The 23,929-nt window shown below is 43.7% G+C and overlaps 1 protein-coding gene and 1 pseudogene across 3 annotated transcripts in view; both read right to left on the reverse strand.

Annotated features, from left to right (window-relative positions):
- Positions 1 to 452: 452 nt before the first annotated feature.
- On the reverse strand, positions 453 to 7,605 carry LOC111954422 (myosin-6 pseudogene; annotated as a pseudogene).
- Positions 7,606 to 12,249: 4,644 nt separating this feature from the next.
- Positions 12,250 to 23,929, reverse strand: part of LOC111954553 (serine/threonine-protein kinase PAK 6) — a 40,483-nt gene continuing 28,803 nt past the window's right edge. For all 3 annotated transcript variants that reach the window (XM_023974366.2, XM_023974367.2, XM_023974368.2), the window contains 7 exons: positions 20,760 to 21,401; positions 20,100 to 20,588; positions 18,315 to 18,448; positions 17,639 to 17,765; positions 17,091 to 17,216; positions 14,138 to 14,272; positions 12,250 to 14,053 (listed from right to left, as the gene is read on the reverse strand). In XM_023974366.2, the coding sequence (XP_023830134.1) occupies positions 13,886 to 14,053; positions 14,138 to 14,272; positions 17,091 to 17,216; positions 17,639 to 17,765; positions 18,315 to 18,448; positions 20,100 to 20,588; positions 20,760 to 21,401 (1,821 nt within the window). In that variant the 3' untranslated portion in view covers positions 12,250 to 13,885. The remainder of the gene's footprint in view (positions 14,054 to 14,137; positions 14,273 to 17,090; positions 17,217 to 17,638; positions 17,766 to 18,314; positions 18,449 to 20,099; positions 20,589 to 20,759; positions 21,402 to 23,929) is intronic.

A 23,929-nucleotide genomic window follows, 5' to 3' on the forward strand; every position in this document is an offset into this window, starting at 1 on the left:
AAAACAAGAGGAATACATTTGTTCGTATACCTCTGATCGGATCGTGTGTGACTGAGTGTACCTGTATTTGGCACGTGTAGCCTTTGGCTATGTAGATAAGCAGGCCTCAGCGATCATGCTTATGGTGCTTTTAATCCTACTGTTTTGACACTACAATATCAACATAATCCATTTTCTAAAATGGAGCTTAGTAGAACTAGTGTATGATTTTACTTAACAAAAATGAATTCTTTTAAACCAAACCCAGCACAGTTGCAGTGACAGTTTCAGTCTGGTCGGGCGAAGAGCCTCTCTCCCTTGTTTGATGAGAAGCTGTGGGGTTGRGATCGAGTACAGGCTTGTTACCCTGTTTCCCCTGTATTCTGATGATACACCTGCCAAGTATTTTACATTCCTCAAACTTTATTCATCAAATTACATAATCCTTAGAAAAACCAGAGTGCTGGAGGCAGTTTTTAGTGCAGAGCAGTGCTTTATTTTTCCTAGTTGTAATACAATGTTGTTAGTTTAATCTTTTAAGGATTTAAGATGTTATGGTGCACAGTTGGCAGCATTCATTTCCAATGTACTTTACAAATGTGGAGACAACTTGGTATTGTCACATTGACAATGGACACACTGTTGGAACAGATTCAAATGAAAGGCTGACATTAACTCATGTTTTGGGAGTTATATATCTGACAAAATCATTTAAGGAAATATCTTTGTTGACATCAAAACATTTCCCCATCCTTTTTCTCTGCTTTAGATCAACAATATTACACAGCCTGTCCCCGCTACGGTTTACAGACTGTCCTCAAAAACAACATGACCACTTACTAGACATGAAGCCACGCTTACAAATCCACCAATGCATCTTTCTGCTGTATAGTTTAAACATGTGTGTACGATGCGGTAAAGACGTGCACAGGCCCTAAGCAAGACATTTTTGTAATCATCATAACCAACCATGGTATTCACCTTTCACTGTAATTACAATACAATGTGATTTATGTTGCACAGGGAAACTATTTAGGGCATTAGAATTAGGTATGTTATCTTAAACCAATGAAGCCTATTCCTCTTAAATAATTAGGTACATGTACATGCATTCAATAATATGATTATTGTGATTACTCTCATTACTATAATAGCTTGATTAAAACATTTACATGCTTTGCAAGAAGATCGATTTCCCTTATAATCCGGTTAACATGGACAGCTGTTAATCAGGCTACCTGATGAGGCTTTGAAAAATGCAGAAAATACCCTATCAACTTAAACATTTTATCACAGTGATCATATACTTTTTGGGAAGCCTATTTGATTCTGAGTTTAGTCATATAAAGTTTGCATCTGAAAATCATTTCTATAATGCATACTTTCACAACTCACTTCACTCGTGCCGAGAGGGAGGCACTGCTGGTGAGAGCAGATCAAATACACAGCAGGAACTCCGATCAAGCTCTTTACATGTCCTAATTATTCGAAAGATTGCTAAAAAAAATCTAGGTGTTTTAATCGGTTTATGCTTACTTCGCTTATAACCTTACAGCGATTAAGATAATCAGAGTAAGTAAGGAAGTAATATTGAATTATAAGTATGCATGTAAAACGTACTCATTGTCGGGAATATGGGTTACATTCTTCATGTCTTACATTCTGATCTATAATGCAATTGTGAGAAGAGGGGTAATTGTTCTTATCAACACACCTGTGACATTGCTGTTTTGGGACCTCCTCACTCATCCAAGCCCTTCTTGCCGGACCCGTCCCTGGTCTTGGCCCGGAGTTTGTTCACCTGGGACTCGGCGATGTCTGCTCGCTCTTCAGCCTCCTCCAGCTCATGCTGCAGCTTGCGGAACTTGGCCAGGTTGGCATTGGCCTGTTCCTCTGCCTCCTCGGAGGTGCGCTTGTAGGACTTCACCTTCAGCTGCAGCTTGTCCACCAGGTCCTGGATGCGAGCCATGTTCTTGCGATCCTCTGTCGTCTGGTAAGTGAGCTCCTTGATGCGCCGCTCGTACTTGCGCACCCCCTTGATGGACTCTGTGCCCCTCTTCTGCTCCGCCTCCAGCTCGCTCTCCAACTCCTTGATGCGTAACTCCAGCTTTTGGAGCTGCTTCTTCCCACCCTTCATTGCGATTTGTTCCGCCTCATCCAAACGGTGCTGCAGGTCCTTAATGGTCTGCTCCATATTCTTCTTCATACGCTCCAGGTGAGCGCTAGTGTCTTGCTCCTTCTTCAGCTCCTCGGCCATCATGGCTGCATCGGTGATGGCCTTCTTGGCCTTCTCTTCAGCATTGCGGTTCTCCTGTACCGCTTCCTCCACCTCGGTCTGCAGTTGGAGCAGATCAGCCTCTTGTTTCTTCTTCTGGTTGATAAGGCCTGTATTTTGAGAGTGCAGGAGCTGCATGCGCTCTGTGGCTTCAGTGAGCTCCTGTTCGGCCAGCTTGCGGCAACGCTCTGTCTGCTCAAGAACACCCCGAAGTTCCTCCAGCTCCGCTTGGAACAGATTGTTCCTGCGCTCCAAGAGAGCAATGTTCTCCTTCAGGTCTTCATTCCCGTGTGTAGAGTCATCCAGCTGCAGCTGGGTATCCTTCAGATATGACTGGATGATCTTAAGCTGCTTTTGGGCATCAGCCGCCTGTCTGTTGGCTTGGCTAAGCTGTATCTCCATCTCGTTGAGGTCGCCCTCCATCTTCTTCTTGACTCTCAGGGCCTCGTTGCGGCTCCTGGTCTCAGACTCGAGGGAGGTCTGCAGTGACTCCACCATGCGCTGGTAGTTTCTCTTGACCTGTTCCATTTCCTCATCTTTCTCGGCCAGCTTGCGCTCAATATCCGCCTTCACCTGGTTGAACTCCAGCTGGGCCCGAAGGATCTTGCCCTCTTCATGCTCCAGGGAACCTTCTGCCTCCTCCAGTGCTGACTGGAGCTCTGCTTTCTCTTGCTCCAGCTGCTTCCGTAGTTTCTCCAATTCATGGGCGCTTTTCCCTCCCTCACCAAGTTGATCAGTAAGGTCAGAGATCTCCTCCTGCAGGTTCTTGTTCTCCCTTTGAATGGTCTCCAGGTGATCCAAGGACTCCTCATAGGCATTCTTCAATTTGAAGAGCTCAGTGCTGAGAGACCGAGCCTCCTTCTGGGAACCCTCAAGCTCACACTGTGACTCCTCATACTTCTGCTTCCACTCAGCCATGACTTTGTCAAAGGTTCTCTGTTTCTTGTCCAGAGCTGCAGATGCTGCATTAGATCTTTCAAGATCCAACATCAGGTCCTCAATTTCATTTTGGAGGCGACTCTTGGTCTTTTCGAGGGAGGAACACTTTGCGTTCACAGCCTCCACAGCCTCCTCTGCTTCTTGCAGTCTTTGGACTAACTTCTTTTTAGCTTCCTCCAGCTCCTCAGTTTTCTGGATTCCATCAGTCTCATACCTTGCCCTCCATGTGGACACTTCAGTGTTGGCCTTGGATAGTGCCCTCTGCAGCTCTGCCTTGGCCTCCTGCTCCTCCTCAAACTGTTCTCTGAGCAGGTCACAGTCATGACGGGAAGACTGCACGGCATGGGCCAGTGAATTCTTTGCCTTAACCTCCTCCTCGAGCTGCCTGCGCATATCCTCCACCTGCTGGGTGTAGGAGCTCTTGCCCCTGGTGAGTTGTGAAATCAGGCACTCTTTCTCCTCCAACTGACGTCCCAACTCTCCATTTTCAGTGAGCAGCCTGGCCCTCTGTGAGGAGAAGTCATTGAGGGACCTCTGGGCCTCCTCATACTTGGTCTTGTTCTCATTCATATTGTCTTCCATCGATCGGCACATCTTCTCCATGTTGGATTTGGCCTTCACCACACTCTCCATATTTGAGGACAGGTCGTCTAGCTCCAGCTTCAGCTCACTCTTCTCTTTCTCTAACTTCTGCTTGACACGCTGGAGGTTGTCGATTTGCTCACCCAGTTCGGCCACACTGTCCGCATGCTTCTTCCTCAAGGATGCAGCAGTGGCCTCATGTTGAAGCGTGGATTCCTCCAGGTCCCTGCGAAGTTTCAGAAATTCATTCTCCCTCTTCTTGTTGAGCTCCACCTGGGCAGATGTGGCCCCTCCCGCTTCCTCCAAACGCTCACTTATGTCCTCTAGCTCGCGGGAGAGATCAGATCGCTGCTTCTCCACTTTGGCTCGGGCTGCTCGCTCAGCGTCCAACTCCTCTTCAAGCTCTTCGATTCGTGCCTGGCTTTCCTTCAGTTTCTTCTGGAGCTGAACTCCAGCCACCTGCTCATCCTCAGTCTTTACAGTCAGGCTGCTCATCTCAAAGTCTTTCTTTTTGAGTTTCTCCTCTAGCTGCTGTTTGTCGTTCTCAAAATCCATCAAATTCTCTTGGTTCAGTTTTAGGTCTCCCTCAAGCTTTCTCTTGGAGCGCTCAAGCTCCATTCTGACTTTCTTTTCGTGTTCCAGGGAGCCCTCAAGGTCATCCACCTGTTGCTCCAGCTTAGCTTTAGCTTTGGTCAAGGTGTTGGCTTTGTCCTCCTCACTCTGTAGGTCATCGAGTGTCTGCTGATGAGCCTCCTGCAGTGCCTTCTTCTCTTTGGTCAGCTTCATAATGTTTTCATCCTGGGAAGCCATCTCCTCTGTGAGGTTCTTCACCTTGTTCTCTGTGGCATGTTTCTCTTTCTCAACCTTGGCTAATGTCAGCTCAAGGTCATCTATATCTTTCTTCAACTCAGAGCATTCATCCTCCAGCTTGCGTTTCTTTGCTGTGAGATCTGCATTCATCTCCTCGTCATCCTCCATACGTTCTGTCAGTTCTTTCACTTTTGCTTCCATTTGGATCTTACTTTTTATGAGCTGCTCACAGCGCTCTTCAGCATCTGTTAGTGTGTCCTGCTCAGACTGGCATTGTAGGAGCAGGTCGTTCTTCTCTTGGAGAATACTCACCACTTTCTCCTCAAGCTCCTTCCGTCTTGCTTCTGATTTCTCAAAGGCCTCTTTGAGCTTAGTGAACTCGTCCTTTATGTTTGCCATCTCCTTGTCAGACTCAGCACTCTTCAGCAGTGGCTTGATTTTGAAGAACATCTTCATCCAGGGCCAGTTCTTAACCCCTAAAAAGGCGCGAAGGTTCCACTGGATGACCATTAGAGCATCCCTGCGTTCCACAAGCTTCTGGTACTCTGCCCTCATGAGTATGGCTCTTGCGTTGGCCTGGATCATTGTAATGATGCGGGAGAGTTGTTCATCTCGCATCTCCTCCAACGTACCCAGCAAGCCTGCTTTGAAGAAGACCTTGGTGTTGCCAAACCGGTACTGAGTGTGGTCAATGTCCAATGATCCCAGCAGCTTTTCAGCGGCTTTCTTGGAGTCAATAAACTGTCCCTCAGGAATGACGGATGCATTCAGGATTCTATATCTCTGTTTGAAGTCGCCATAGAGGACTCTGTTTGGGAAGCCCTTTCTGCAGATTCGAATGCCCTCCAGCACACCGTTACAGCGAAGCTGGTGCATCACAAGGCAGTTGTCCATGGTCCCTGGCGTTTTGCTCTCATTTGGGATCAAGCAGCGGACAAAGTGGGGATGGGTGGTTTTCAGGGTGTTCATCAGCTTGTTTAGGTTTTCCCTGTGAAGTGCAGATACAGTCTGGAAAGCAGACCCTTTCTTTTTGCCTCCTTTTCCACCAGCTTTGTCACCTCCCTCCGTTGCTATGATGACAAAAAGATGACTCAACAGCTTGAGAGAGGATTTTGCATAAAGACCACACACTGTTTCATTCAATGGGTCTTTGTTCTTGACCAGCCAGCCAGAAATATTGTAATCAACAGTGCCAGCATAGTGGAGCAGGGCAAAGTGTGCCTCTGCCTTGCCCTTACCTGGAATTGGCTTCTGAAACATTCTATTCTTGCCCAAATGGTTGTCATATAGCTTAGCCTTAAAGGTCTGGTCACTGGCCTTGGGGAACATGCACTCTTCCTCTAGAATTGACATGATCCCAAGTGGCTTTTCAATGAGGTCAATGCAAGCTTGCAAGTCCATCCCAAAGTCGATGAACTCCCAGTCAATGCCCTCCTTTTTGTACTCCTCTTGCTCGAGCACAAACATGTGATGATTGAAAAACTGTTGCAGTCTCTCATTTGTGAAGTTGATGCAGAGCTGTTCAAAGGTGTTGAAATCAAAGATCTCAAATCCAGCAATGTCCAGCACGCCTATGAAATGCTGGCGTGCCTGTTTTGTGTCAAGGGAGTGGTTGATTCTCACCACCATCCAGTTGAACATCTTTTCATACACTGACTTAGCCAATGCACCGAGGGAATAGTAGACCTGATCTACACCTTGACCTTTGGTGACATACTCATTGCCAACCTTGACTCTGGGATGGCAAAGTCCTTTAATCAGATCTGCAGAGTTTATCCCCATTAGGTAAGCTGACTTGTCAGCAGCCTCTGTACCGTCAGGCTCTGCCTGCTCCTCCCGCTGCTTTTGTTTGAACCTCATGTTGCCGTAGTGCATTATGGCACCTGTCAACTTGTAGACCCCCTGTTTTTCCTCTGCAGTAAAGCCGAGCACATCGAAGGCACTATCAGTGGCCATCAGTTCCTCAGAATCATTGATGGATGCTACTGTTACCTCTCCTTGGGAGATGTAGGAGTAGTCATATGGGTTGTTGGTGATTAACAGCAAGTCCAACAGCTCTGGCTTTTGATTGGACAATATCTGGAAGAAAATATGGTAGTTCCTCTCAGCTTTGAGCTGAAAGGTGATACGGGACTTCTCAAGAAGGTAAGTCTCTACGTCGGCAGAGGACAGTTTCCCACTGGTCCCGAAGTGAATACGGATGAATTTGCCGAAACGTGATGAGTTGTCATTTCTCAGTGTTTTGGCATTACCGAAAGCCTCCAGTGCAGGGTTAGCCTGGATGATTTGATCTTCCAGGGTGCCCTTGCTTGGATCCCTCTTAACCCCACTAACTGCTGCAATGCTGGCAAAGTACTGGATGACTCTCTTGGTGTTGACAGTCTTTCCAGCACCGGATTCTCCGGTGATAAGAACAGACTGGTTCTCCCGATCAGTAAGCATATACTGGTAGGCGTTATCTGAGATGGAGAAGATGTGAGGGGGGGCTTCAGTCCTCTTCTTCCCCCTGTAGGCAGACACCACCTCAGAGTCATAGACAGGAAGCCACTTGTATGGGTTCACTGTCACACAGAACAGCCCTGAGTAGGTGTAGATCATCCAGGCTGCGTAACGCTCTTTGAGGTTAAACAGAACAGCTGGCTCATGGAGGAAGGTGAACATGGCCATGTCTTCGATTTTATCGTATTTTGGCGGGTTCTGGGGATGGACGTCCACCTCCTTGACGGTCACGGTAGTCTGGTCCTCCCTCTTCACGACCACCTTTCCCCCCTCTTTGCTTTGGATCTGCCCCTTGACATATTCCACTTTGTCATCAACCACGAAGCACTCGGTCTTGATGTCAAAAGCCCTGGTCTGGGCTTCCAGGCGCTCCTTGTCTGACTTCCTCAGAAAGTGAGCAGCTTTCCCAAACTCAGCCATGAGAGCATCACCCATTGTTGCTGTTGGAGGTCCACAGACAAAGAGATAATCAGTTGGGGTGAACACAGAGCAAAGATCTTGTTTCTGTTGACTCTGTGGGTAACTGCGAGCTCATCTCTGCTGTCTGATCCTTATAAAGGGGGACAGAAGGCCAAATTAGGATGTAGCTGGTGGCATGACAAAAAAAAAAACCCAATTTTATCCCAAGAATGAGAAGTGCCTTGGGGGCAGTTTCCAAGACCTTTAGCTGTTAGTATCCATTTTAGGGAAAGTGACATGTCTCTGCTTATCTCCTGCCTTTCACCCTCCTTGAAATACATTCCACACAGCTCTGCCTAATAGGCCTACCCTGAAAGTTTACTGTAGTTCTTTAGCATTGGGTGTCCATTCATATTTGTTATTATGAACCTTATTATGCAAGAGTAGTACACAAAATTGGACAATTTTGAGAGGTATCATAAATGACAGTAGATATTGCTGTGTTTAGCTGAATAGTCGTGACATGGCGGTTCGGCTGAATTGGTTCCGTATCTGTGGTCGGCTGCTTGCCATGGTCCCTATCTAAGAGATGACATAGACACCTCTCACAGCTCTCACAAAACAAGCTGTCTCGGCTCATCTCCACTCAACAATGCCCTTCAAATAGCACAGCACACAAAGGCACTCTGGTCTTTTTAATGGGGTGTTTCACTGATTCAGGTCTGCACATAAGTCGTGTATGGACTCTCAAAATGTGTAGAGGTTATTTAGTTACATTCTACTGTATATTGCAGTCTGGTAGTTACCTAGCATCTACTGGACAATTACATGGTAAAAGGTAATTGTGTCATCACAACCAAATGATTGATATTTTGTTTGTTTGTGATGAATTAAGGGCCCAGTGCAGTCAAAAACTTGATTGTTCTGTGTTTTATGTATATTTCCACTCTATGAGGTTGGAATAATAGTGATATTGTGAAAATTATGATAATGCCCTTTTAGTGTAACAGCTGTTTGAAAAGACAGCGTGAAATTTCAGCCTGTTGTGGTGGGATGGAGTTTTGGCCTGCCTGGTGTCATCACCAGGCGATGAAATTGTTACCTAACCTCTTGGCCAATAACAGCTAGTTTTCCCCTCCACACTCTGACCACTCCCAGACAGTCATAGCAAAACTCTTGCTTAAGAAATTGCTCTTTGCTAAGAAGATATTTTTGTTCATTTTTGACCATTTTAATTTAAAACGGGTACTTAATTGTTACACAGAAAGGATTTGATATTCAGATAAAAATGGCTGCATTGGACCTTTTAAACAAGCACCATTACATAGGACTTGGTACAGCCACAAATTATGTTGAAGTCTTTTTAATTTATTTTTTTGTCTTTTTCTTTACAGATGTCACATTTTAGATGACGATACCACTGCCTCTCTAAAACAACTATGCTAAAGTGTATGTATTTTGAAAAGTAATGGGATTGAACAACACTGAACAAAAATATACACGCAACATGTAAAGTGTTGGTCCCATGTTTCAAGAGCTGAAATAAAAAAATCCTAGAAATGTTCCACATTCACAAAAAGCTTATTTGTCTCAAATATTTTGCACAAACTTGTTTACATCCCTGTTAGTGAGCATTTATCCTTTGCCAAGATAATCCATCCACTTGACAGGTGTGGCATATCAAGAAGCTGATTAAACAGCATGATCATTACACAGGTGCACCTTGTGCTGGGAATAATGAAAGGCCACTCTAAAATGTGCAGTTTTGTCACACAAAACAATGCCACAGATGTCTCAAGTTTTGAGGTAGCGTGCAATTGGCATACTCACTACAGGAATGTCCACCAGAGCTGTTTCCAGAGAATTTAACGTTCATTTCTCTACCATAAGCCTCCTCCAATGTCATTTTAGAGAATTTGTCAGTACGTCCAATCGGCCTCACAGCCGCAGATCACGTGTATGACGTCATGTGTGCGACGGTTTGCTGATGTCAAAGTTGTGAACCGAGTTCCCCATGGTGGCAGTGGGATTATGGTAACGGCAGGCATAAACTAAGGACAACAAACCCAATTGCATTTTATCGATGGCAATTTGAATGCAGAGATACCGTGACGAGATACTGAGGCCCATTGTCGTGCCATTCATCCACCTCCATCACCTCATGTTTCAGCATGATAATGCACGGCCCCATGTCGCAAGGATCTGTACACAATTCTTGTGTAACAGTTTAACTTTACGTCCGTCCCCTCGCCCATACCCGGGCGCGAACCAGGGACCCTCTGCACATATCAACAACAGTCACCCACGAAGCATCGTTACCCATCGCTCCACAAAAGCCGCGGCCCTTGCAGAGCAAGGGGAACCACTACTTCAAGGTTTCAGAGCAAGTGACGTAACCGACTGAAAGGCTGCTAGCGCGCACCACCGCTAACTAGCTAGCCATTTCACATCCGTTACACTTGGAAGCTGAAAATGTCCCAATTCTTCCATGGGCTGCATACTCACAGATGTGTCACCCATTGAGCATGTGTGGGATACTCTGGATCTACGTGTATGACAGCGTGTTCCAGGTCCAACCTACTGGGTTTCTGATCCACACCCCTACCTTTTTTTAAGGTATCTGTGACCAACAGATGCATGTCTGTAATCCTAGTCATGTGAAATCCTAATGAATGTATTTCCACTGACTGATTTCCTTATATGAACTGTAACTCAGTAAAGTCACTGAAATTCTTGCATGTTGCGTTTATATCTTTCTTCAGTATATACGTATACTCCACAATTCTGAACATAGATGTTTACTATATAATCCACATCTCTGAACATAGATGTTTACTATATAATCCACAACTCTGAACTATTTTCTTGCTGCCACAATTGGAGTTGAGCTATGTTGCCATGCCTAATTATAGAAACTGAGAACATGCATTGCCTTACATTCTCAATGACTCTTGAAGAGTATGTTGATAACAAGGCCTATCATCACAAAGTGCCTCACTAGCCTGCCATGCGTCACTCCAGCACACTTTCAAGCACTCTCCGTCCTTAATTCCGAGATAAGTTTTACAGAGTGTAACACACAGGGCTTTTGAAACCGCTTTGCTATAGCATTTCTCTTCATAAGACTGCATTAAGAAGTCCTGTGCATTTGATATAATCTAAATGTCCATGTACAGCCTAAGTTCATATWTCACAGTTGAATTGATTCAAATGAGATGATGATTTCAGGACATGGACAAACTGTTAAATTCCACTGTTTCTGACTCTAGAAAATGTTGAACAACTTCTATTCTTTAGTGGCTGTCAGGGACATAAAAAAAGCAYTGCCTACCATTTGCCAGATCTATTGACAGCAGTGTAGGTTTGTAAAACTCCCGGGTAATTTACCAAAGTTATTTTGGAATTTTTAGAAATGATTGTAATTAAAAGGTAATTTTGGAAATCTAAATGTATTCATATTCTTTATATCTGTTTCCACAATGTCCATTCGTTTCTAGTAGATAGACCATGTGATTCAGGAGAAAATAACCTAATCATGTAAAACACGTCTAATGAACAATGATGTCATTTCCAATTATCTCCTCAACTCTTTCATTTACCTTTTTTCACAACTGCYACCAATTTGTCCCCAAAACATTTACAACAAAGATATATTGGCATTGTAAAGTAAATAAAACCCCAAAATATAAAGGACATTGCATGCTGAAACCCTCATTAAAGAGTAACAGTGTTCACTAAGTTGATGGGTTATATTTCCGATAATGTTTTACAGTTTTGAGATTCTTTTTTCATATTAAAACATTTTATTATTTGATMTTTTTTTACGTTATGAAAACTCAAGTTTCCAAAAATGTGCTTGTTTACTGGTACATTTCTAGAGTTACTTGGTAATATTCCCTCCCTTTGCAACCCGACAGCAGTGTCAAATCTCTTCTGAGACGGTTCATTCTCCTTCCTTCTTCAAGTTGAACATTCTTAAAATGAGGGGGAAAAAACATGGCTGTGTTAAGTGCTATGAAAAGCTGCAGTGCCAGCTTAACTGGTCTTACGCAATCACGTGTTACATACTGTGTCCCAGTTTTGTGCTGTATACAATAACTGATATGCTATTTCATTTGTTATTATGAAACTATTGTTAAGGAAACATATTGAATATCTTTATCTGTATCCATCTATTTGATTTCTTCACCCAATTTGTCATGCTTTATAAGTGATGAAAATATTTTCAAAATGACTGAAAAGTGTATTAATTGCAAACCTTATCTGCACATTACGTAGTTGAAAACTGAGTCACGCTGAAATTCACAGGGTTGTTTGCTACCTGAAACTTTGTTTGTCATCCTTTTTTTCAACAAGATTTCCATATTTGTACTCATTAACATAAGGCAGGTTAATACAGATCCCTCTGGGAAACCTTTCTCTCACATCACTTATTTTACATTGGTATGGTATAGAAATTACTGCAATTATTTAAACTCTGTGAAACACTTTTTCACTCATACCATAATTTAGTGCTTTTCATCGCATTAAAAGATGCCATGATAAGGTGTAATGAAGGTCACAGAAAGCTCGGTCACAAAACACCTGAATATCCTGTGAAAAGTTAGGACATGATGATCTCACCTGAATGGCAATGACTTGTATACGTATTTGATCATTTAACAGAGGATCTTATGCAGATTCAACAGCATGCTTATATCATGTTGTAGGCCTATAAGCTGTATTTAAATCATAATCAATATGATATTTGCAACAAAAAAACAGCATTTGTTCACAGATATTTATTTWAAAAAATGTAAAGAAGTACCTTCATAGGTTTTGTCCTTTACCAGTACTTACCAAGTACTTACGTGCAAAGTGAAGTCACATTTTTGAAGTGTATGAAAAATATAAACTGCTGTACAGGGTCAGATACAGAACATTCTGAGAAGGACAAAAATGCATGTGAAAATGGGTGTTGACATAAGAAAGCTACAGTACATAGATATCCAGTGTTGGCAAACAGTACAGTTGCCTAGTCAGCTAACAGGGGTACATCAGTAGCCTAGTCAGCTAACAGGGGTACAGCAGTAGGCTAGTCAGCTAACAGGGGTTAACATCAGGAGCCTAGTCAGCTAACAGGGGTACATCAGTAGCCTAGTCAGCTAACAGGGGTACAGCAGTAGCGCTAGTCAGCTAACAGGGGTACAGCAGTAGATAGTCAGCTAACAGGGGTACAGCAGTAGGCTAGTCAGCTAACAGGGGTACATCAGTAGGCCTAGTCAGCTAACAGGGTACAGCAGTAGGATAGTCAGCTAACAGGGGTACAGCAGTAGCTAGTCAGATAACAGGGGTACATCAGTAGCCTAGTCAGCTAACAGGGGTACAGCAGTAGGATAGTCAGCTAACAGGGGTACAGCAGTAGGCTAGGCAGATAACAGGGGTACATCAGTAGCCTAGTCAGCTAACAGGGGTACAGCAGTAGGATAGTCAGCTAACAGGGGTACAGCAGTAGGCTACAAATCAATCCGGTCTTGAGATTTTGAAGTACCTCATGTCCGTATTTTATTCAATTTCAATATATTGCATGCCTATTTTGTCAAAAACATGTTTAACCAAAGTATGGCGGATCCCTTTTTATACTTTAAATACAGGTGATCGGTTCTGATTAAAATAGTGTTTTCCCAGGGATACCTGTCCCACAATAGAACATTGACTATACTCAGTATAGTCTTACTCTTTACTATATTACTCACATTCATATCTGCAATATCCCGAAATACTTTATCCATTTTGAAATTCTATAAAAACATGTTTCTCCAGCAATACCAAAACAAAGCTTCTGCTTGGGACAACTTTGTAGATCATCCCCTGATCAAGTCCAGGGTTACCCCTATGTGATCTGGTAGAAAGGGTCTGGTCATTCATTTGTTTTACAGAACGAATTACCCATCAAGTATAGTACCAAAGTCAGTTGTAATTGTTACATTTCAAAGTCAGTAGGACAAATTGGACAGCGATGGTGGGGATGATCAGTACAGAAGTTTCAGGTCACTGCGATTCTGCATTGGGGCTTGTTGCACTTTTTGCATAGAATTAATTAACAAATCCTTAAACTCAGATATCCAATTCCATCCTGCCCTACACTGCCCAACAAGGGAGCGACGACTCTCCTGTGGATCTGAAGGGATTCCAGAGAAAAGGAGCAAATAAAAAGGGACAAGATAAAGAGAGAGAGGCTTTTCTGATCGACTCGTCTATCCATCCACACACCGAGTGACAGTAAATCCACTTCCTGTAGTGGGCATTGAGACTCAATACCAATGTGGTGGATGGAGCGACAGGTCGCCTGTTAACCCAGGGTCAGACGTCAGGGGATCAGCCCATTYTTCGGCCATCATGGATCCTGTGTGTTTGGGTGAGTCAGCAGCGGGACATGCGCTTACGGTATCGTTCCACTAGGGGTACCAGGCACTGCCGCGAGCCACACTGCAGCAGGAAGGGGTGCTCCAGCAGGTCGCTAGCGGTAGCCCGCTCCTGGGGGTCCCGTGTTAGCATACGATCCAGGAAGTCCTTCAACACAGGGGAGATCTACAGAGAGAGAGAGAGATGGGGTGTGAGTAGTGTGCGAGTGTGAGTGTGTGTGTGTGTGGTATGTATCTATATGTATTTCACCTTCTGTGTGTTACTGACTGTGGGTGGCGGCTCGTCCCTCAGTTTCTTCATAGCTGCCACTGGTGTGTCACTGAAGTACGGAGGCTCTCCATCCACCATCTCTACCACCATGATACCCAGGGACCACACATCCACCTGCCAGACATCAGAGACATTTACAATAATAAACACACACAGAGCCTCACGTATCCTCTAACAGCATATCCAGAGACCTTCCATCCACCTGACTGACACAGGAACATAAAACACACACCAGGGGAGGCTCCTCAGAGGAGGAAGGGGAGAACCATCCTCCTCAGTTAATTTCATAAAAATAAAAATGGTAAAACATTWAAAAAGTTATCCTTTTTAGATAAAACTATACTAAATCTTATCAAGTCATCAAATTATTGATTAAATTGTTATATTTTGCAAAGAGGGTCTACAGTAGCCTCAACAGCACTCTGTAGGGTAGCACCATGGTGTAGCCGGAGGACATCTAGCATCTGTCCTCCTCTGGGTATATTGCCTTCAATACAAAACCTAGGAGGCTCATGGTTCCCATGTGGTGAGTAGTTGACTCAGGGAGAGAAAGACAATAGTTGAACCGTTTTGAACAAATTCATTTCTTCCAAAATGAAGGAGATGCAAGAGAGAAATATATATATAGAAAGAGATTGAAACTAAAAAAAAAAGACACTTTCTTAGCTAGCAAATGCAGCTAGCTAGTTTAGCCTACTGAAACAGCCTGCTCAAACAGAGGGATGCTATGTTAGCTATCTGGCTATGACTAGCCAAMACAACACTGGAACTCTTCCAAGTCAAGGTAATCTTTTGGTTTTACTAATGTATTGCCACCGGTGTAACTGCTAAACTGCTTATTGACTATACACTGTAACGTTACTGCATGATTGTAGTGGGTTTACTAACACATTAGTTATATTAGCTATGTTGACTAGGATGTTACGTTATCTAATATGGTGACAACGATGTAGGCTGTGTGTAGCGGTTTGGCTTGTAAAGTTTTTTTGTTGCCTGGTCACATATAGCTGATGTGTTGTGCATTGAAGTCCTCAAGCGAAGGGGAGCGGTGAGAGGAGGTGAGCGCATGGATGCGAGAAGGAATACAAAGTGGCTGTGTTTACGAGTGGTCAGGGGTGTATTCATTCCGCGGATTCTGTTGAAAAACGTTTCTTAAACGGAAACAAATGGAACAAAAGGGGGATAAACATACTTGAATTTGTCCAATAGAAACTCTCGTTTGCGACTGTTGGACTAATGATTACATCCTATATCAGCTAGATGCAAGGCGGTATTGAATGTCACTGTCTGTTACCTCAAATGCGTCTCTCGACCTGTGTGCAACTACGTTGTAAACTTTAATTCATAGGCTAGGTTGTAGCAACCTCATGATGGGTACAGGGAACATTAGAGTACCATGTAGTAGCCTAAATCTATCGATGTTACAYTGAACTGGGTTAATGGAATGTGAATGACAGTCATCCAATATGCTGTAATAGGCCATGCTCATTAAAAAAAAAATCATCCTCACTCATTTTAAACGTCACTCATCGCCACTGACACACACACCCATAGAAATGGCATGTTCAACCATGTCATATCCTGTACAAGCATTCATTGAACATCACAGGAAAAGGCAGACACTATCACACACATTCAGTGACAGTACACACACTGTCTTTCTCTCACATCAAACGCACACTTAAGGATGGAAAAAGGTCCCTCCATCTCTGTTGAATCCCGATAAGAAAATACCTCGGTGGGTAACAGATAATCCTGTCTGTCTGTTTTAGGCAGTATTCTCTAGTGCAAGGAGTATCTGGCCTGAAGTGGTGAAGGAGAGGTGTAGGCAACAGTAATAGGATCATTGGTCCTTTGTGTGTGTGCGGGTGTTGTGTCCTTTGTGTGTGTGTGTGTGTGGTGTCCTTGTGTGTGTGTGTGTGTGTGGTGTGTGTGTGTGTGTGTGTGTGTGTGTGTGTGTGTGTGTGTGTGTGTGTGTGTGTGTGTGTGTGTGTGTGTGTGTGTGTGTGTGTGTGTGTGTGTGTGTGTGTGTGTGAATAAAACACAATGTGCAAAACAATAAGATCAAAACATACATTGAGCTCCAACAGTATTGGGACAGTGACACATTTTTGGTTGTTTTGGCCCTGTACTCCAGCACTTTAGATTTTAAATGATACAACGACTATAAGGTTAAATTGCAGACTGTCATATTTAATTTGAGGGTATTTTTACCCATTTCGGGTGAACAGTTTAGAAATTATAGATTTTTTTTGTGTACAATCCCCCAAAAGTATCGGAACAAATTCACTTATGTTTTTTTWWTTTTTTTATTGAACCTTTATTTAATTAGTCAGTTAAGAACAAATTCTTATTTACAATGACAGCCTACCCTGACCAAACCCTAACGACGCTGCGCCCTATGGGACTACCAATCACGGCCGGTTGTGATAGAGCCTGGAATCAAACCAGGGTCTGTAGTGACGCCTCTAGCACTGAGATGCAGTGCCTTAGACCGCTGCGCCATTCATTTCTATTGTGCACAAAATAATCTGAAACACAACCTAAACAAACAGCAAATGCATCCAACAAGTTTGTAGAGTCACAAGCTTGATGTGATCATTGCATGCTAGGAATATGGAACCAAATACTAAACGTTTGACTACTTTAATACACATAACTGAATTTGTCCCAAAACCTTTGGTCCCCTAAAATGGGGGAACTATGTACAAAAAGTGCTGTAATTTCTAAACGGTTCACCCGATATGGATGACAATATCCTTAAACTAAAGCTGCCAAAACAACAACACAATTGTCACTGTCCCAAAACTTGTGGTGTTCACTGGATGTGTTTGAGGGACACATCAGTGTTTCAGATACTCTGTTCATATTGTAGAATGAGACAACCTTCTAGCAGTCAAACAAACACAGTTTTGGTTGGTTGTTCTGTTACCTGAGTTCCATATGGCGTCTTTGACACAACCTCTGGAGCCATCCAGTACGGTGTTCCAACCAAGGACTTCCTTTTGGGGATGTCTTTGCTGATCTGAGCACAGAATCCAAAGTCTGACAGCTTGATCTAGGAAAATAATACAATAAAACATTTTTTTAAATTATAATTAAAGGCCATAAAAATGATTGGATACATTACAAATCACTGAAAGGGCCAAATTCCAACATGCTCATCTAAGCTTTAAATTTTGCTTTAGCTTGAACTTTATGCCATTGATATCAATACAATTTGCATTATCTCAATTTAAGATTTGGTCTTCAGTGATTGAGAGTTTCTAGAGGTTTATCTGTAGGGGTTTGCTGGTAAATAGGGRATGGATAGGTAGAGGTGCTGGGTAAGGGCTTTTGAAGACAGTTTCTGCCCTAATTTTGTTTGTTCAGAACCCAGCCACTCCTGCCCCCAGGAGTAAACAGCTAGCGCAATATTTTGTCATGTGTTCTGATGTTACAGACCGGGCTGAAATTATTTCTGGATGTGGCTGCACTTACCCTCCCATCCAGCGTGAGCAGTATAGAGTCACTCTTGATGTCACGGTGGATAACTCCCTGGGAATGGAGGTAGGCTAACGCCTGTAGCACAGCCTCGCACACGGTGGCTATCTGCTCTTCATTCAGCCTGGTATGAAATGACATGCAACTTAAACTTGTTATCCAACATTCTAGTCAGCCGATGATATAAAATTGTAGTTTTTTTGCCTTTGACACAACATCCATCAGGGTTAATCATGTTAGCATTAGCATCATGTGAATCGTTCTCTTCTTTTGTTATGTCAGATCAACATTGTACTGTTCTCCAGTGGACCAAATCGTAGTAGGCAATTACAGAGGAATCTTGTTGCAACACGTGCCAACTTGTGTTATTGTTAGACCCTCCTTTATTTTGGCATTTATAACAATTACATTTCTCCTTTAACGCAAAAGAARGTATGGCGGAGTGGGTGGCAATACAGTTACTTGACATAACTTCTTGACCAAATGGGATTTTCCCAAAACAAACTATTACTCATCTCATTCTACCCGACAGGTTTGGTTTGTGTACATTGTCGTGGCATTCTGAAAATTATTATTAATATATATAATATGATTAATGAACATCACTGTTGCTAGGAAGTATTCTGTGTTTTAAGTTTCACAACATTGCTCCTCTTATTGACAGACCCTTTACCTGGTTTCAGACACAACGTTGGTTAGAGCGCCGCCCTGCAGGTACTCCATGATAACCCACAGCTCCTCTTCCACCAGGGCACTCCTGTACATCTCCACAACGTTGTTGTGCCGGTAGTCCCTCATGATCACCACCTATGGTTACAAATGTACGTGAGAAGAGGTGCTTAGAGGGCTATTATGTCTATACAGTTGAAGTCGGAACTTTACATATTGTTAACACTATAACTTTAAACCGTCCCCTCGCCCCGAACACGGGCGCGAACCAGGACCTCTGCACACATCAACAACAGTCCACCCACGAAGCGTCGTTACCCATCGCTCCACAAAAGCCGCGGCACTTGCAGAGCAAGGGCAACACTACTTCTAGGTTCAGAGCAAGTGACGTAACTGATTGAAACGCTATTAGCGCGTACCGCTAACTAACTAGCTAGCCATTTCACATCCGTTACACTCACCCCCTTTCAACCTCCTCCTTTTCCGCAGCAACCAGTGATCCGGGTCAACAGCATCAATGTAACAGTATAACTTTAACCGTCCCCTCGCCCGACACGGGCGCGAACCAGGGACCCTCTGCACACATCAACAACAGTCACCCACGAAGCGTCGTTACCCATCGCTCCACAAAAGCGATGGGTAAAAAAATAGAACATTTTGGCCAAATGACCATTGTTATGTTTGGAGGAAAAAGGGGGAGGCTTGCAACCGAAGAACACCGTCCCAATCGTGAAGCACTGGGTGGCAGCATCATGTTTGGGGGGTGCTTTGCTGCAGGAGGGACTGGTGCACTTCACAAATAGATGGCATCATGAGGGAGGAAAATTATGTGGATATATTGAAGCAACATCTCAAGACATCAGTCAGGAAGTTAAAGCTTGTCGCAAATGGGTCTTCCAAATGGACAATGACCCCAAGCATACTTCCAAAGTTGTGGCAAAATGGCTTAAGGACAACAAAGTCAAGATATTAGAGTGGCCAACACAAAGGCCTGACCTCATCCTATAGAAAATTGTTGGCAGAACTGAAAAGCGTGTGCGAGCAAGGAGGCCTACAAACCTTATACCAGCTCTGTCAGGAGGAATGGGCCAAAATTCACCCAACTTATTGTGGGAAGCTTGTGGAAGGCTACCTGAAACGTTTGACCCAAGTTAAATAATTTAGAAGCAATGCTACCAAATACTAATTGAGTGTATGTAAACTTCTGACCCACGGGGAATGTGATGAAAGAAATAAAAGCTGAAATAAATCATTCTTTCTACTATTATTCTGACATTTCACATTCTTAAATAAAGTGGTGATCCTAACTGTACCTAAGACAGGGAATTTTTACTAGGAATAAATGTCAGCAATGTGACTGAGTTTGGCTAAGGTGTATGTAAACTTCCGACTTCAACTGTAAGTAATCTATCCATCTAGATAGGCAATCTATCCATGTAGATAAGCAATCTTGACAGACAAATGATATCTAAAGGTAGCTTTTCAAGCTCATTGGGAGAAAGTCCGTGTCTATCTACCTTTCAGACTAGACATGCATTTATTAATTGAACAGAATGTTCAAATTCCAAGAAACTGTTGTGTAGTGAGTTTTACATGTCATTAAGTGCAACTCACTATACAATAAAGTCCTCTCTTCTGTCCTATACCATTTATGGAGGCATGCTGTTTCATATCTTGTTTTAATCCTTCAGGCCAGATAGGAACCCACAACCTAATGATATACTAACATAGTTTAGCCTTTCTTACAGTCCAATTCTGACCGTTTACCTCCCATTAACATACTGCATACCTCGTTAAAGAGCAGCTCTCTGCGCTGCTGCTTACGGATATCCATCATCTTCACTGCCACCTGCCGACCACTATGCCTCTCGCGGGCAATGCACACAACCCCCGTGGAGCCCTCCCCGATCTTCACAAAATTCTCCAGAGAGGTGCGCGGGTCGCCCTTGTCCACCACCATCTGCAGGGCCGCCTTGAACTGCACATGGGTCACTTTGACCGGCTCAGTCTCTGGCCCATGCTTGGGTTTGGGCTGTTGCTGCTGCTGGGCCGTTCCTGTTGAGCTGGTGGCCGGGGAGCCCGTGGGAGAAGGCCGGGGCTGGGATGGGCTGTCYTGTTTGGGGAGTAGGGGCATGGTAGCCCCCTGAACTATAGGTGATAACAATCCAATGGTGTAGCTGGAGGAMGAGCGTGAGGGTCTGTGGGTTCGCCCTCGGCCTGAGATCAGGCTGCTGGTGCCATTGGGTAAGGACATGGCCGAGGGCCCTAATGAATTCCTCTGGGAGATGACAGGAAAGATATTTTAGCATAGGCCTTCGACAAACTACAAATACAGGTGATCTGCAATGACAGGTGTAGGCAACTGCAGTCTTGAGGTGACCACAATGTTTCCTTCCAACAAGACASAGCTTCAACATATCAATGCTAAATGGAAACGGAAGAGGCTTACCTTCAGGTCACAGGACGAGTGGGTTCTCTGAGGAGAAGTATCCTTGGAGGAGGTCAGAAGGTCCGGCAGGTGACTGACCCCAGGCTTGACCCTCATGTTGACCTGCTGCTGCGTCTGCAGGGTCTGCAGGTTATAGCAGGATGCCGGCCTCTGATTGGCTACCTTGCCCTTTAGAGGCATCCCCATCTGCTGTCCCGGCCTATTTATAAGTCCGGCCCATTCGCTACGTGTATAATGACCTGTGCCTCCTCTAGGGGGCGTGGGGGCTGGCCCCTTCGGCAGAGGTGCAGGTTTATCCTCAGCCGCCGTGCTCATCTCATGCGTCGACTTTGCCCTAGGCAGTACCCCATTGGGCTGGAGGGTGGATGTTTTCCTAAGAGCCAGTTTGGGGCTGCCGGTCTCGCTTTGTACCTGCCAGTAGCTGTTACCGCCGTTATGACTCTTCTCTTGGCCCAGCTCCTCATACTGATACGTGTCCCCTTCGACGAGCTCGCCCAGACGCCCCATGGAGCGTGCCCGTTGCCGCGCCGAAGGACTGCTCTTCCGGAGCGAGTTGGAACTGGTGACGGTAAGACGAGTCATCTCGGAGATGACGTGGGAGATGTAGTCTTCGTGTCCAATGAAACTCCCCCTACAAATGGTCTGAAAGGGAGAAATTGGACATGAACAAAAACAGTCAATATTGGTTCTGGAACATGGTAGGCACAACCAGGGCCCYATTTCACGGGCTGGCTGATAATTAGAAATGATATAAATTGTCAATAATCTCTTTAGAAGCGCTGTGTAAAAAAGCGACCTGTACTGATTTTTATCCATTCCTATCCCTCTGTGCAAAACAGACTTGCCTCAGGTCAGAGGTCATAGGTCAGGGATATATAGTTCCCAATCATGGGCCCTGGCCTGCCCTGCTCTTGCTGATGTAGACCCTATTGTGCTGCCTAACCAATGACTGTGCTGTGTACAATGGCACTTCAGGAGGCAAGTCAGAGGCTTCTTCCAAAAATTATTGTTTTATTTTGTCCCAAAAAATGCAATATCTCTGCATGCRRACTAGGCCTATTGATGTCCTTTTAAGTTTGAGAGGGAGAGTGCGAAGATGAGAAGGAGGACCGGAGGTAAGCTTGCTACTGCTATAATTGATTAAAATAAAATCAGTATGTTTCATTGCCCRTAATGAAGCTATTTATCAGAGTTTTTGGCCTCMCAATAAGCCATATTTCAGTAATTTACTTAACTTACATTACTATGAAGCGGCAACCGCAAAGATGGACAGCGCATGGGTGCTGAAAGTACGCTAATTCSAGAAGGCCTAATTCATTTAAACAGTTTTCATTTCAATTTGACTTTAGGCTCCTGACAACGAGGGCTTTGTGTYGGAGCCTGTTTCTTSCTATTCAAGAAATAAGAGGTTTGACAGACTAAATTATAGTCTACTATCCATAGACTTTGTCAGCCGATTCCTTCAGTCACTGTGYATATCTCAGTGTCAGTGAAGGGCTTGGTGTGTTAAGTTAAAACCAGGGCTGGAATTGTAATAATTGTATTATTATTTGGGGTATAGGGGAGATTCACTTGTTGTTTTTAAGCGTTCMGGGAGGGTTGGCTAAAAATATATTTCACTGAAGGCATCCATTTTCATTTCACAGAAGCCCATTTTTCTTTAGGTATYCCTCATTATAAATAACGTACAGTCCCTTAGTCAATGACAGGAGCCCCCAATTATCTTTCTAATGAACAGCAGAGAGAGCAAGAAAGTAAGAGAGAAGAATGAGAGAGGGAGAGAGATGATGATGATGATGGGTTAGCTATCAGGGTCAGGAGCATGTTCTTGACAGCCTCTCAGCTAATGAATTACTAGGCATGACTGAACACTGCTCGTGTTAAAAGTCTGYGCGACAGTTTAGTACAAAATTAACTTCAAGAGTATCACCATTATCTCTTATTTGAATCCCCTCGTCAAGTATATCAATAGACATCCAGTCTGCACGTAGAAATCCAGTCGGCAGAGCCGGTGGTCTAGTGGTAACACTCCTGGCGTAGACACATGTATAATCCTCTCCCTATCGGAGACCGGGGTTCAATTCCCACTCCTAACCCTTCAATCTGTTTTCCCCACCTGCCTGTATCCCCTCTGATTTACTCCCTCACTAAATAAAATGTGTGAAAATMCCCATAAGAATTCCAGTCTGAAATGCAGTGTATATAAACTAACAATATATAGGCGGTCTAAGAGTGTGACACTGTRTCTTGGAAACTATTTTCATTGCTCCTGTTGTGTACCTTGAAACCAGGTCAGGTCTAAATGGTGTGTGAAAATAGAGCACTGTGTACACAACACAAGTTGCACCCAACACGAAGCTTGATAAAAGTGCCTTGAGATTGCTGSGAATGGTTCCATAAACAAATGAGTGCAAATAAAAGGTAAGAACAAAGGTTGGTTATGGTAGGCCTAAACTGTGCTCTACTGGTCAATGATGTGTGTGTGTGTGGTCATGATAGTTAAAAAAGTTAAACATCTCTGTGCAGTATTACACACGTTTTTGAGTTTTGACAGTATATTGGTTTAGTTCGTCGCAAACAAGTTTCACTTAGTTTGAATGCACAGATWCATTTTTTGCAAGATTACGTTCATTGGTGAGTTACGTTAAATGTAGGACTGACACAAAATCAGTTTGTGTGTTGTTGAGTAAAAAGGGCTCCTTGATTAATTTACATGCTGCAAGTATTGGTACTTACCTACTATCTATTAACTTAATTTCATCTCATTCCAATATTTGCTATATTCAATCTGTTCAATACCAATATCCCCMTAAAGCATGTTTGTGTATACACCATTCTAGTATACCATCATGTTTGCAATGATTGAAGATAATGAACAGATCAACTTTCACATTTTGAACATACCCATAACAATTGTATTAYTTTCTTGAGGGACTTTTTAGGTGTGAGGTTACTTTTTAAACACAAGGACAATGTATCAATCAAAACGTGCTGTAAAAATTGTAATTTGTGCCAATACATGGGGAAGTGGTGAGGACACAACAGGCACATAAGGTCTGAGGATATAAACCTATATCCTCAGGGTTTTTCTCACAATTTTTTGTTGTACGTTAACGCACCATGGATGACATGTCAGTGTGTCATGCAAGGTGTAAACTAAGCTAAGATTC

Source organism: Salvelinus sp. IW2-2015, linkage group LG28 (assembly GCF_002910315.2).
Source record: "Salvelinus sp. IW2-2015 linkage group LG28, ASM291031v2, whole genome shotgun sequence".
Lineage (NCBI taxonomy): Eukaryota > Metazoa > Chordata > Actinopteri > Salmoniformes > Salmonidae > Salvelinus > Salvelinus sp. IW2-2015.